Source organism: Aotus nancymaae, unplaced genomic scaffold (genome assembly GCF_030222135.1).
Source record: "Aotus nancymaae isolate 86718 unplaced genomic scaffold, 86718_ANA_hifiasm-v0.15.2.pri h1tg000062l, whole genome shotgun sequence".
Classification (NCBI taxonomy): Eukaryota; Metazoa; Chordata; class Mammalia; order Primates; family Aotidae; genus Aotus; species Aotus nancymaae.
The window spans coordinates 15,394,821-15,409,917 of NW_026988476.1; the positions used below are offsets into that span (position 1 = coordinate 15,394,821).

At 35.5% G+C, this 15,097-nt stretch overlaps 1 protein-coding gene and 1 non-coding gene across 3 annotated transcripts in view; both read left to right on the plus strand.

The window, feature by feature from the left end:
* The window catches only part of PRPF39 (pre-mRNA processing factor 39), a 32,069-nt gene extending 17,065 nt beyond the window's left edge, over positions 1-15,004 (plus strand). For both annotated transcript variants that reach the window (XM_012456284.2, XM_064365833.1), the window contains exons 5-14: positions 395-562; positions 6,028-6,193; positions 6,993-7,100; positions 8,171-8,335; positions 8,649-8,775; positions 9,121-9,389; positions 11,780-11,964; positions 13,603-13,677; positions 13,905-14,025; positions 14,262-15,004. In XM_012456284.2, the coding sequence (XP_012311707.1) occupies positions 395-562; positions 6,028-6,193; positions 6,993-7,100; positions 8,171-8,335; positions 8,649-8,775; positions 9,121-9,389; positions 11,780-11,964; positions 13,603-13,677; positions 13,905-14,025; positions 14,262-14,318 (1,441 nt within the window). In that variant the 3' untranslated portion in view covers positions 14,319-15,004. The remainder of the gene's footprint in view (positions 1-394; positions 563-6,027; positions 6,194-6,992; positions 7,101-8,170; positions 8,336-8,648; positions 8,776-9,120; positions 9,390-11,779; positions 11,965-13,602; positions 13,678-13,904; positions 14,026-14,261) is intronic.
* LOC135270480 (small nucleolar RNA SNORD127) lies at positions 9,451-9,536 on the plus strand. The gene has a single exon (XR_010338653.1). It is a non-coding gene; the product is annotated as a small nucleolar RNA SNORD127 (small nucleolar RNA).
* Positions 15,005-15,097: the final 93 nt, after the last annotated feature.

A 15,097-nucleotide genomic window follows, 5' to 3' on the forward strand; every position in this document is an offset into this window, starting at 1 on the left:
AACTATTCTTAAATTGAGGTGAAATTTGCCTCTCTTGAACTTCCTACTTGTTTTAGTTTTGTCTTCTGTTACAAATAAATCTATACAAACAGACATTTCAGATTTAACAAATACTTAAATGTCTACTCCTACCTATTTGCAATGTGTACATTTTGTATTTAATTTTATATAAAATAAAATTACATAAAAAGTACATTTATCTGTTCCCTTTGTTTTCTCATTCTTTTTAAGCTGCTGTTGTATGCTTTCCATTATTCTGTCTACCTTTTAATCCCTACTTGCATAGGAAGCAGTTGAATATAATTTTTGAAGTTAGCATTATCTTCTAAATTTGAAATATTTTAAAAATGATTTTATCTTGGAAAGGTAACTTAAGAGTAATTTAATTTTTCAGAACTTTTGAGCATGCTGTTCTAGCTGCAGGAACAGATTTCCGTTCTGACAGACTGTGGGAAATGTATATAAACTGGGAAAATGAGCAGGGAAACCTGAGAGAAGTTACAGCTATATATGATCGTATTCTTGGTATTCCAACACAGCTGTATAGTCATCATTTTCAGAGGTAGGTGGGAAATTCTGATTATTGAAACATCTTTGATTACTCAAATAATTAGTTGGTAGTATTGAGAATTATAATTCTCTTGAAATGTTATGTAAACTTTTATTCAGTGGAAAAATGAATAAATTTTGTTGCTAATTATAACCTGCATGCTTGCTTTTGACATTTTTTCATATACCTAATGAAGTGTTTAGAAAATTTACTGTTTTTAGATAGAAGTTTATCCTTATACATTTTAATAGATAAAGAAACACAGGAATTCTGTCTTATGTAAGGTATTTCAGAGTAGTGAAGGAAGAATAAAATAGGACCTAAGTTTAATTATTTATTTATGGCATTAGATTGACACAGTGCCTGGTGCATGATAGATGTTTAATTTTTTAAACTTAATGATTTGCTAAATATACATTCTTGGGATTGCTGTAAAATCTTATATCCAGAACAGTGAAGGATGCATCTTATATGGTAAATAATATCTATTTTCAAACAATCAGGTATCATTCCATTTTAATTTTCCACCCTGATTTTTCTGTTACAGTTGGTATCCTTGTATTGATTACTGTTAAAACAACTAATTCTGTGTGTAATAATTGTTGTGTTCTGTTTTCTGCTTTATGCAGAATATCTCATCAGTAAGGATCCAGAAAGTCTTTCTGAACAAGTGTGAGGACTGTGTTTTTGCTTTTTTAAAAAATTGGCATGTTTTCTATTTTTGTTACATTTTTTATGAATAATATCGTATAAACCTAGGTACTTTTTAAGTGAGTTATTTTCTAAATTTTTCTTTACTACCAAAAGTAGAAGACTTTGATGAAGCATTTGTAAAGTACTAAGGATCAATTTGCTAGAGGTAGAAGTTATACAGTTAGGTTAGAAACAGGAAGCATGTAGATAGGAATATACTCTCTGCTTTTGATGAAATAGAGGGAGCAGACAGGTTTCTAAGGTATAATGACCTAGGAAGACATTTGCTGAAAGACATTAACACAAGCAAGAATTGGCATATGGAAGTGCTTGGTAAATAGTTACTGAACACATAAGTACAAAAGTACTTAAATTACCTGATGGGCCAAAGAGGGTGTCTTTTCATAGACTAATTCTTCTGTGATTTAAAGTATAGGAAAAATCTGTGACTTCAAGAACTTTACTGATGATGAAAATAAATATGTGTAGGAAATACACATAGCATTTTCTTTATCACAGACACTGTGCTGAGTGCTTTGTAACTCACTTTATAATTCTCCCAATAACCCAGTGAGGCAAGTACTATTGTTCCCATTTAATGAAAGTGGAGACACAGAGAGATTAGCATATTTATCTAAGGCCACAGAGTTTATAAGTGATTGGAAGCTATTTGGAACCTAGACAGTGTGGACCCCAAGTTTTTGATAGGTTCTCCTACAAGTCTTTTTTATTTCTAAATGAATAGCCCGCTAGGCTTTTATTTATTTTCCTTTAAGTCATCAGTTACGCTAGGCTTTTAAAAATGCATATATACTTATAATAGATATTAGTAGGATTATATTACACATACTGATCTATAATCTGCTATTTTTCACTTAATGCATATAGAACCACTTTCCTTATCTGTAGCAAACTCACAAGTAGTCTTTATGCAATTCTTATAGTTTATATAAGCTAACTAATTCAAATGACTAACAGCTTTGAGAACCACTGATTTTTTTTTTTTTTTTTTCCTAACACATGCCTCTTTCTTGAAGTCATTTATTTAGCATTTGCTATGTAACTGTTGATAGGCTGTTTAAGTTGTAGGAATGAAGGCCTAAAGCTGTGTGTAATGGTGTTGCCTGTGAGTTGGTCAGAAGGGTAGAGGAGGAGGTATATGTTAAAAAAAAAATATTCTAAGTGCTATACAATAATAATGGAAATAATTTTATTGTGCTTGTGCATTAGGCTTGTATATTAGATATACCCTGCAAATTGTCTCTGAGATAGTCTAATTTTAAATCTTCTTTAGGAAAAGGACTTTGTGATCTGGTCTAACATCCAAGTCCAATCCCTGGTGGTTCCTGAGCTCTAGACACACCTAAGTGATAACACTTCCCAAATGGCAGTGTTGTTTTATATCTTTATGACTGTTAATACCTTTTCCTCTTTCCACTTGTCTGGTAAACTCATATTCCTTGAGACCACACAGTTTTGTGTCTTCTCTGAAATTTTCTCTGGTTCACCTACATTGAGATATCTAGTCTGTCATTTGTGCCGCCACTTTACCTATCTATTTACATATATATTAGCACTAGTAACACTGCTTTGAATTTATGTCTCCTATATCCTTAACATGCCTGTCAGTTTCTGAGGCTTAATTCTTTGTATCTCTAATATCTAGGAATAGAGCTCAATATATATTAGACACTCAGCCAGTCTTTACTGAAAAAATATTAGCTTTATAATACAAAAGACTGCTAAAAATTACTGCTTAATATTATGCACGTTTTGTCACTGTTTTAAAGAAGTTTCTGCATGATGTAGCAATCAAGTCGTTTTAAATTTATGTACTGTATGTAGTTATTTTTAAATTTTACCTTATTTTAAGTTTTAATTAATATGTTGACAATTTTGAGTTTTAATATTAACTGTAATTAAATCTGTTTTTTCATCCTACATATTTGAGAATTACTTTCTCATTTTTAATTTTTTAACATACTGTAATTTATGTTAATTTATTTCCTCCTGGTGCTGAAATGGGCCATTAGCCTCTGTATCCATTGACTTTGGAAAATTTAAATTAGATTCCAATGTTATTTACATTTTTTTTTTTTGAGATGGAGTTTCACTCTTGTTGTTCAGGCTGGAGTGCAGTGACTCGATCTTGGCTCACTGCAACCTCTGCCTCCCAGGTTCAAGCGATTCTCCTGCCTCAATCTCCCAAATAGCTGGGATTACAGGCGCCTGCCACCACGCCCAGCTAATTTTTTGTATTTTTAGTAGAGATGGGGTTTCACCATGTTCGCCAGGCTGGTCTTGAACTCTTGACCTCAGGTGATCCACTCACCTCGGCCTCCCAGAGTGTGCTGGGATTACAGGTGTGAGCCACCACATCCACTTTTTCTTCTTTTTTTTTTTTTTTTTTGATATGGAATCTCTCTTTGTTGGCCAGGCTGGATTGCAATGGTGCAAACTCCATCTCCCAGGTTCAAGTGATTCTCCTGCCTCAGACTCCCAAGTAGCTGAGATTACAGGTGCCTGCCACCACACCTGGCTAATTTTTGTATTTTAAGTAGAGACAGGGTTTCACTGTGTTGGCCAGGCTGGTCTTGAACTCCTAACCTCAGGTGATCCGCCCACCTCAGCCTCCCAAGGTGCTAGGATTACAGGTGTGAGCCACTGTGCCTGGCCTTACATATATTTTTGAAAGTCTTAATTTAACAAACTTGGGAGAAAATCTATAAGGTTGGAACATATGGGACATGGGCAGCCAGTCTAGTAATTAAGTTGAAGAGGTAGGCCTGGGTCAGAATATGAAAGACTGCCTAACGAACTATCAAGAGAGGGATGAACAGTTTACTGTTTGTTTACATACTTTCTGTGTGTGTGTGTGTGTGTGTGCGCGCGCACGCGCGCGCAGTGGAGAGATCTTGGCTCACTGTAATCTCCGCCTTCCCAGGTTCAAGCAATTCTCCTGCCTTGGCCGCCCAAGTAGCTGGGATTACAGGCAAAGCACCACTACACCCAGCTAATTTTTTGTATTTTTATTGGAGACGGTGTTTCACCATGTTGACCTGGCTGGTCTTGAACTCCTGACCTCAGGTGGTCTGCCCACTTCGGATTCCTAAAGTGCTGGGATTACAGGCGTAAAGCCACCATGCCTGGCCTTTTCTTGTTGTTGTTGTTTTTGAGATGGAGTCTCTCTCTATCATCCAGGCTGGAGTGCACTGGCTCGATCTCAGCTCACTGCAACCTTCACCTCCCAGGTTCAAGTGATTTTCCTGCCTCAGCCCCCTGAGTAGATGGGATTACAGGTGCATGTCACCATGCCTGGCTAATTTTTGTATTTTTAGTAGAGATGGAGTTTCACCATGTTGGCCAAGCTGTTCCCAAACTCCTGACCTCAGGTGATCTGCCTGGCTCAGCCTCCCAAAGTGCTGGGATTACATGCGTGAGCCACCACGCCTGGCCTGTTTGCTTACTTTTTAACAACATTTCTGATAGTAGTATTGAGGTGGGAATGGGAGTTGTGAGACTAGAGGCTGTGAGGCTATTTTAGGTTTATCCAGCTTAAAAGTGAGGAGGTGATGAAGATGTATTTAAAAGGTACAGTCTATAGGGCCTGGTATCTAATGTAATGTAAATGTAAAGCTAGGTGGAAGAGATTGAGAAATTTAGTGGTTGACAGTACCATTAATCAATATTAGAAATGCTGAGGGTATTCATTTTCAGATGGAGATGACACACTTAACTTTAAGACATTTCACATTTGAGGTTCCAAAGGTATGTTCATATTGTGATGGTGTACTTTAGCTCCTCAACCTGTTGTTTTTGATTAAAGTTTGTGTGTATACAAATTATTGCATTTTTTTATAAAATAGCAAAATGATATTTTCTTCAAAAATCTCTTTATAGATTAGCTTTAAACTAATCTGTATTTCTTTGTGCAGAGTATTGGCAGTTGGATATGCTAATCTGGATTAGGAGAAAGGTTTGGACTTGTGTTATAGTTTTGAGAGTCATCATGGCATAGGTATTTCAAGCTGTATTAATGGGATTGGCCAGAAGTATGTCTTAATAAAAGTAGTTGAGAACCAATCGGGAGAGTGGAATTCTTGGGAATACTAGCATTTAGGGCAGGTAAGAAGGGGAATAGGACAAAGAGCAGCAGTCAGAGGCTTGGAGGACCATACCACAAAACAAGTGTCCATTTAATTTTATGTATGAGGTAATTGATAATCTTAATTGGGCAGTTTCATTGGGTTTTTGTGAACCCACATGTGGATTGAGGAGTATTTGGGAGGTGGGAAAGAACTGGTAATATTTGTTGATTATTTACAAGTGATTATTTAGAATTTAAATATGGATTACAATATTTAATTTTACTGTAACTTTTGTGCCTTCTAGTAAAATAGATTCTATGAGACATAAAGAATAGGTATTGTCATCCCATTTTACAGTTGAGGAAACTAAGATTTAGAGAAAGGAAAATCTTCCCTTAAGTCAGATAACTAGTAACAGACAGAACTGAGGTTTTAATTTATGCTCATCCATGCCTTCTCCATTCCACTGCAAAGGAAGGAAGAAATTGAAGATGTCTATAGACTTGTTTCATCATATGGTAGTGTTTTATCATATGGTAGGTTTTCACTATAGAAAAGAAGGAGAAAGGACATGATATTTTGCTTTCTTTCTTTAAATCAAATCCTTTGAAAAGGTAGTGTATAGTAGGAATCTCAATATGAGATCTAAAATTATGATTCAAATATAGAGTATGTATTTTTATTGTCTTCCTTTAGATTTAAAGAACATGTACAGAATAACTTACCTAGAGATCTTTTAACTGGTGAACAGTTTATTCAGTTTCGAAGGGAATTAGCTTCTGTAAATGGACATAGTGGTGATGATGGTCCTCCTGGTGATGATCTACCATCAGGAATTGAAGACATAACTGATCCTGCAAAGGTAACCAGTCTTATTCTAAAGTTCTTCAGTGGCCAGATGTGGTGGTTCACGCCTGTAATCCCAGCACTTTGGGAGGCCAAGTTAGGCGGAACACCTGAGGTCAGGAGTTCAAGACCAGTCTCGGCAACATGGTGAAACCCCCTTTATACTAAACATGCAGAAATCAGCCAGGTATGGTGGCACGTGACTGTAGTCCCAGCTACTTGGGAGGTTGAGGTAGGAAGATTGCTTGAACTTGGGAGGCGGAGGTTGCGGTGAGCTGGGATGGCACCATTGCAGCCTGGGCCACAGAGCAAGACTCCATCTCGGCAAAAAAAAAAAAAAAAGGTCTTTAGTGTAGAAGAAACTGGACCTGTTATCCCTTGACTCCTTGAGTGGCATAGCGATCACTTATATAGCTGGCCATTTACCCAGTGATTTGTAGCTTGTTTGAAGTTAATTTCTGATTAAGGCAAATGGGGATTCAGTAGCTGGTATGTATGGATTTAAGATAGAGAATCTATTTTACTATGAGACACTCCCAAAAAAACTTAGTTTAGAAGGAATATTTTGCCTAGGTTATGAATCTACTAGCCCAATTTATGAAAAAAAGAAAAAAAATGTATGAAAGTGGTTAATTAGGAAGTTGTGTGATATATTTTAGTGTTGTTAATTGTATTTTGCACATAATTGCCAACAGTTAAAATTCTACCACTATCCTAAGACTAAAATATCTGTGAATACTTAAATGTAAGCAGTGATATGGAAAATTTTCAGTATATAGCTTATAAGATTTATTTTTTCCCTTTTTCTTCCCAAGCTAATTACAGAAATAGAAAACATGAGACATAGAATCATTGAGATTCATCAAGAAATGTTTAATTATAATGAGCATGAAGTTAGTAAAAGGTGGACATTTGAAGAAGGTGTAAGTGTTTTTGTTTTTTAATAGTCTTTAAAATATAAAGATAGGAATAACTTATTTTTCTTTCAATTTTGATGGTAATATCTCTATTATAACTTTATTTTTGCATATTTAAGCCATAACTTTAAGATGCTTGTCTCATTTATTGTGATCATTTTCAGTTTTTCCATTTTCCCTGATCAGTTTTAGAATGTTTGGTTTGAGATTTACTTGAATTGCAAGATACATGCTTCATCTGAACAATTTTATTCTAATTGTTCAGTTTTTAAAAGTCAGCTTCTTGGAGTCATATTTTACGTAGAGTACAATTGACCCATTTTAGGTATATAGTAAAATGAGGTAATTTCCCACAATTTTAATTCTTTGGTTTTTTTTTCTTCTCATTGCTTTACTGAGATATAATTCAAATGCCATGTAATTCATCCATTTAAAGTGTACAGTTCAGTAGTTCTTAGTATATTCACAGATAGGTACAACCATCACCACAGTCAATTTTAGAACATGATCACCACCTCAAAAAATAACCCCTTAACTTTTAGCTGTCACTACCCCTGCCTTCTCAGCTGCGATCCTCTACCCCCAATGCTAAGGTACCACTATCTGCTTTTTGTTACTGTAGATTTCCCTATAATGGCCTTTCATATGAATCTTAGAATATGCAGTCATTTCACAGATGTATATACAGAACTCTTTCAGCACGGCAAAAGGTGCTTGGCCCTTTTCCAGCCAGTGTTCCCCTCCCCACTCCTAGCCTAGGCAACCATTGATCTGTTTTCTGTCACTATGGTTGTTCAATTTTAAAATATTCAACAAAGTATAAAATGTTCTGTATATTAAAAAGCATGTAATTGGCAAAATGGCAGAATAAATAGAAAATGTATTGTTTCATTTGTTTGTAAAGCTTAAGGAATTTAAGGGATTTTAATTTTAGAAGTTTTTTTAAATTATAAGATATTAAAAATTTTTAATTATCAACTATACTTATATTTAAAATAATTTGTATTAACACTGTACTTGGGCATATTTTGGTGATATTGGTTTACTTTCATTGTCATGTTACAATTTCATTACAGATTAAAAGACCTTACTTTCATGTGAAACCTTTGGAAAAGGCACAACTGAAAAACTGGAAAGAATACTTAGAATTTGAAATTGAAAATGGGACACATGAACGAGTTGTGGTTCTCTTTGAAAGATGTGTCATATCATGTGCCCTCTATGAGGAGTTTTGGATTAAGGTAAGAAAATCATGTGCTCTTAAACTTGAATATATTATAAACATTGATCTAGTGACTAACCTTTTTTGTACTTCTGTTGAATGTTGTTCATATAACTATATCTGTTGCATTAGGAGATGGTCTGCTTGCAACCAGATTTGACTGCTGCATATGCCAACCTCGTTGCCTCTCTTCGTCCTTCCTTACAGAAACTAGTCTAGTGGTTCAATAAAGGTGCTGAATGGGTTTAAAAATAGAATTTTATCGTTCTGTCACAAATTTAATGGCTTGTTCAACTGTAAATTATTCAGTATTTCCTCTTTTCTGTATGTAGTATGCCAAGTACATGGAAAACCATAGCATTGAAGGAGTGAGGCATGTCTTCAGCAGAGCTTGTACTATACATCTCCCAAAGAAACCCATGGTGCATATGCTTTGGGCAGCTTTTGAGGAACAGCAGGGTAAGAGTAGAGAAATTCAGTTGATATTTTTGAGATTTCTAAGTTATTTCAGGATACAGTGAGGAATTGGGTGGTAAGGGATGGTGTAAAGCAGAGTGTGGCAAACTTTTTCTCTCAAAGGCCTGATAGTAAATATTTTAGGCTTTGTAAGCCATGTGTTCTTTTAGGTTTTGTAAGCCATTGTTGCCTCTGCCTCAGAGCAGCGATAGACAGTATGTAAATATGCATGGTTGTTTCCCATTAGTTGCTGAATTTAGCTCATGGGTGATTGTTTGCCAGTATCTGGTATAAACATTATTTTATAAGTTTAAACAGAAGCATGAACATGTTAATTACTGTTTCTAGGTAATATTAATGAAGCCAGGAATATCTTGAGAACATTTGAAGAATGTGTTCTAGGATTGGCAATGGTTCGTTTACGAAGAGTAAGTTTAGAACGACGGCATGGAAATCTGGAAGAAGCTGAACATTTGCTTCAGGATGCCATTAAGAATGCCAAATCAAATAATGAATCTTCATTTTATGCTGTCAAACTAGCCCGGCATCTATTCAAAATACAGAAAAACCTTCCAAAATCAAGAAAGGTACTTTTGGAAGCAATTGAAAGAGACAAAGTATGTATTTGTTTTTTTCAAGTATCTTGTAAAAAAACCAGTGGTCAGTTTATTTTAACTGTGGCAACTGTGATGAAAGATTTGGTCTGTATGTAATGTATTTTATTACTAAATGAGGACAGCAGTCCCTCTAAACTGATGTTGCCATTTTAAAAAGTTTTAAAAATTGTTTTGAATTAAAAGTTTGAGACATTAAGATTATTGGGTTAAAAAGTGTTATAGACATTGTGATGCTTTCTATTTTCCCTTTAGAAATTAACAAATTTACTGTTTATTAAGTAGAACAGAGGGCTTAGGAGAGTATTTTATAAACAAAAGCATAGGTGTTTCCTGTGTTATAAGCACATTTAGCAGTGAGATGATTTTGCTTCTCCACGGAGTACTTTTTATATATCAGTTGTCAAAAGTCAATGTATAGGCCGGGCGCGGTGGCTCAAGCCTGTAATCCCAGCACTTTCGGAGGCCGAGGCAGGTGGATCACGAGGTCGAGAGATCGAGACCATCCTGGTCAACATTGTGAAACCCCGTCTCTACTAATACAAAAAAATTAGTTGGGCATGGTGGCGCGTGCCTGTAATCCCAGCTACTCAGGAGGCTGAGGCAGGAGAATTGCCTGAACCCAGGAGGTGGAGGTTGCGGTGAGCCAAGATTGCGCCATTGCACTCCAGCCTGGGTAACGAGAGTGAAACTCCGTCTCAAAAAAAAAAAAAAAAAAAAAAAAAGGCAATGTATAGGTAATAGATAATTTCTCAAGTTTTAGAATTTTAGGTTTTGTTTTGTTTTGTTTTGTTTTATTTTGAGATGGAGTCTCACTCTGTTGCCAGACTGGAGTGCAGTGGCTCAATCTCGGCTCACTGCAAACTCCGCCTCCCGGGTTGAGGCGATTTTCCTGCCTCAGCCTCCTGAGTAGCTGGGACTGCAGGCATGCACCACCACGCCCAGCTAATTTTTGTATTTTTAGTAGAGACAGGGTTTCACCATGATCTGCCCGCCTTGGCCTCCCAAAGTGCTGGGATTACAGGCATGAGCCACCACGCCTGGCCAGTATTTTAGTTATTGCCAGGTCTGTTTAACATACACATTTATAGCAGTTTGCTTCTAGCTGCAGTTTAAGATGTTTATCTTTTATCTTTTTTTTTTTTTTGAGACGCAGTCTGGCTTTGACACCCAGGCTGGAGTGCAGTGGCTGATCTTGGCTCACTTCAACCTCCACCTTCGAGGTTCAAGCAATTCTCCAGCCTCAGCCTCCGGAGTAGCTAGGGATTTTAGGCATGCACCACCACGTCTAGCTAATTTTTGTATTTTTAGTGATCGGGTTTCACCATGTTGGCCAGGCTGATTTCGAACTCCTTGACCTCAGGCCATCCTCCTGCCTTGGCCTCCCAAAGTGCTGGGCTTACAAGCATGAACCACTGTGCCTGGCCATTTTTTTTCCTTTTTTTTTTTTGAGATATAGTCTCACTGTCACCTAGGCTGGAGTCAAGTGGAGTGATCTCAGCTCACTGCAGCCTCCACCTCCTGGGTTCAAGCCATTCTGCCTCAGTCTCCTGAGTAGCTGGGATTAAAGGTTTGCACCAGCCAGGCATAGTGGCTCACACCTGTAATCCCAGCACTTGAGGAGACTGAGGCAGGCGGATCACGAGGTCTGGAGTTTGAGACCAGCCTGGCCAACATGGTGAAACCCTGTCTCTACTAAAAATAACAAAAATCAGCCAGGTGTGGTGGTGGACACCTGTAATCCCAGCTACCCGGGAGGCCAAGGCAGGAGAATAGTTTGAAACTGGAAGGTGGAGGTTGCAGTGAGCAGAGATCTCACCACTGCACTCCAGCCTGGGCAACAGAGCAAGACTCCCTTTTTTTTTTTTTTTTTAAAGGTGTGCACTATCACTCCAGCTAATTTTTGTATTTTTAGTAGAGACGTTTTACCACATTGGCCAGGCTGGTCTTGACCTTAAGTCATCCTGCTGCCTTGGCCTCCCAAGGTGCTGGATTGAGCCACCATGGCCAGTTAAGATATTAATCTATAGTTGTAGTAAAGATTTAAATTATTTGAAGCATAGGGATAATTTTTTTATGTTTTATTTTCTAATTGTCATGGTAGGTCAAGTCATATTAAACCCAAGATAGGATATAGAGTTTTAATTTATTGGCATTTAACAATTTGCATAATTTAGGAGATACTAGGATGATTGATTGGTTGAAAAATTCATCAATGTGTTAATAAATTTTTTCGTGCCTTTAGATATACACTGAAAATATTTAGCATGAGTTGTATTTTAATATAATTTTCAATTTTTTTCAAATTGAGATATAAAAATTGAGGCATTTTAAATATCTTTGCTCTAATAAAAATATTTTAGAAATATTAATTGATGCTGCTTTTTACACAGGAGAACACAAAGTTATACCTCAATTTACTTGAAATGGAATACAGTGGTGACCTCAAACAAAATGAAGAAAATATCCTAAGTTGTTTTGACAAAGCTGTACATGGTTCATTACCTATTAAAATGAGAATCACATTTTCTCAGAGAAAAGTGGAATTTCTTGAAGATTTTGGTTCCGATGTCAATAAGTAAGATCTTAATTATATTATCTATTTGAATGATAAATGAGCATTGATATTTTTGGATGGGGATTTGATGATTAGTACAGATTAATACATTGTTAAATTTTAAAATGTTCACTTAGTTTACTTTTTCCTCAGATATATATGGGGGTAAATTCAGTTTTGTATATGTGTATGTACTTGACAGAAGGCGTATGGTTTGTTTTTCCTTCCAAAATTTTTCCCAATTTTAGAATGTCAATTTAAACCATGACTGAATGAGAGAAGGCAGCAAGGAGCAATCCTGTGAAAAGGGAAATGGGATAAGGATTGAATCCTGCAACCCAAACATTTAATATATAGGTCAATAAGGATGAATGGGACTAATTTCCAGTAGGAGTGCTATTTTCTGAGATTGGAGATGAGAATGGATATGGTCTCACAGAACATGCCTAGTGGCCTCATCTTCCTTCATTGTAAAAGACTGAAAGTTGAGGATGTTCAAAGGGAATGCTCCAGTGGGTTTTAGTTTACTAAGAGTACAAATACTGGCTAGAGCATTTCTGAGGTTCCAGTCTTACCTGATTCTAGTAAGGAAGTATACCAGTCTCTGTTAGGAATGTGCCTTCTCTGATTATTCTCATTTAGATTTCTCTTGAAACCACTGTAGATAAACTGAGTATTAGTTGTATCTGAATGTTTGTATATGTATGTATATATTTTTGATGGCTGTGTAAAACGAATATAATAGCTAATGTTTTTATTAGTGTATTTTAATATATTAATGTATTATTTGTGTGCTTGGCATGATGCTAAATGTTTTATATTAGCTATCTTACAGAAAATTTATAGCAGAATGAGGGTAAGGGTTCTATTCTCTTAATAGATGAGAGGATTTAAGAAAGATTAGACAATTTTTCTGAGGTCACATAGCTATTACTACATTGTGGAGCTAGGACTGAACCTACTTCAGAGTTTCTGCTCTTAACTGCTTGTGTGCTGTATATTTATTGTCTTATGTTTACACTGAAGAAGGTACAAGATACGTAATTTTAGCTTCTAGTCAAGTTAAATGATATGAGTAAAAAAGTAAGTAAGTGTATGAGGTAGCAAATAACTGCTAGGAGGGCTGTGATCTCTCTGTGGATCAGAATGGATTTGTCATGCTTCATAGAGGAGGTTGGGCTTCATTTAGCGATTACTGGATTCTGACAAGCTGAGCAGAGGACACAGTGGCGGAAGCAAGTTGAAGCTCATATAAAAGTAACATCTGCTTGATTGCAGGTTTTTGTGAAGTAGTGGAAGTATGATCTTGACTGTGTTGTGCATTGAAAGCTAGACTGAATTGAGAGTACATAGAGTAGGCAGTTGACAGTAGCTAGCTATTGGAATTTTGACAGTGAAATTAAATGATATTATTTTAATTTGGCAAAAATAGGCAGACAAATTGGAGATTCAACACAAGTGTGTTATTTAATCCATTGTAAGTATAGGGAATGGGGTGTCTTGAGTATCAGGACTATGATTTTAATAGTAGAAATTTTGAAAATAAAGGAGCTGCTTATAAATTTACTTGGGTAGTTTCTGAAGTTAAAACAACTTTAAATATTAAATAATAGGTTAGTTTTTGTTCATTCCAGAGGATTTTTTTTTCTTCCCTTTCAGGCTTCTGAATGCTTATGATGAACATCAGACACTCTTAAAAGAACAGGATTCTTTAAAAAGGAAAGCAGAAAATGGGTATGTAAGTTTTTGCTAAATTAAGAAGGGGTGCTTCATTATGGAAATGCCTTCAAAGACAAATGTTTTTAAGTGTTATTTTTATGTTGTAATTTACACACTTTATTTTCATGATTTGAAAAAGTCATGAGTGGTTCAAAACTTCAGCAAAACAGTTAACATTCATCTATTCGTTAAAGTTCTTATATGTGGGAGTTTTGAAAGTTTCCATTTGACATTTTATATAGATCAGAAGAACCAGAGGAAAAGAAAGCACATACAGAAGATACAACTTCATCATCTACACAGATGATTGATGGTGATTTACAGGCAAATCAAGCTGTATATAATTATAGTGCCTGGTATCAAGTGAGTCTGCATAATTATAATTCTTTGTTCATAGATGTTATTAGCATAAATTAGGATAGTTTCTTTTTTTAGAAAACGTTTTTATTCTAATTCATTAATTCATTCTTTGGTGATAAAGTACTAGAATTTTAGCAGTGAACACTTGTTTTCTTAAACATACCTGCTTTAATTATACTTTTACACATGGAACTGCCACAGTTCTAATATGCTAACATATACTTACTTTTTCCTTTCAGTACAATTATCAGAATCCTTGGAATTATGGACAGTATTATCCTCCCCCTCCAACCTGATGGGAATATAAATTTCAAATGGAGTGTGTGAAAAATATAAAATTGTTATTTTTTTTAATGAGGGATGTAAACAGTATAAGCTTGTTGTATTTGATAACTTGTCTTCCTTGTTTCTGTGTAACACAATTTGTTTAGTAATAGGGGAAAAATGTCAATTAGTAGCTTACCACAGATACTATTTCCTACCATTTATAAAATTTACTTTTTATTGAAGAACTATTTTTTGATTTTTGCATTAAGTGGTCTAGAATTCTTTTGCAATGCATTTGCAACAGAATTTTGTAGCCTTAAGGGGTAGGAAGAAAAGCCTGACTGCAAATCATGTCTGTGTAGTACAAAATTCTGAAAACACATAAGGGCTGGTTATTAAGGATTTACCTCCTTTTTAAAAAAAAAAAAGGATTTTTAACCTTTGCTGACAGGTTTTGTCTGTTTGAGTTATACTTGTGAACTGTGATCTAACTGCAGAAAGGATACATTATTAAAATTCTATGCCTTGGAATAGAGATTATAAATGAGAAAATGGAATGTTTGCATCCCTTTAAAAAATGAAAATCATATCAAAAATATGTTGTTTCAGGAGACTTTGTATTTAGAATATTCATGTAAAACTTGTGAACAAACTTTCATTTTGATCAAACTGATCATCTTCATTTTTGTAATAAAACTGAAGACTCATCCAGTAATCGTTTATGAATTTATTTTGGGGGAATAAATTAGTAATATTAATTTTATGTTCACCTTTATTAGTGGCTCATAGGTTTTTGAAGTACACTTCT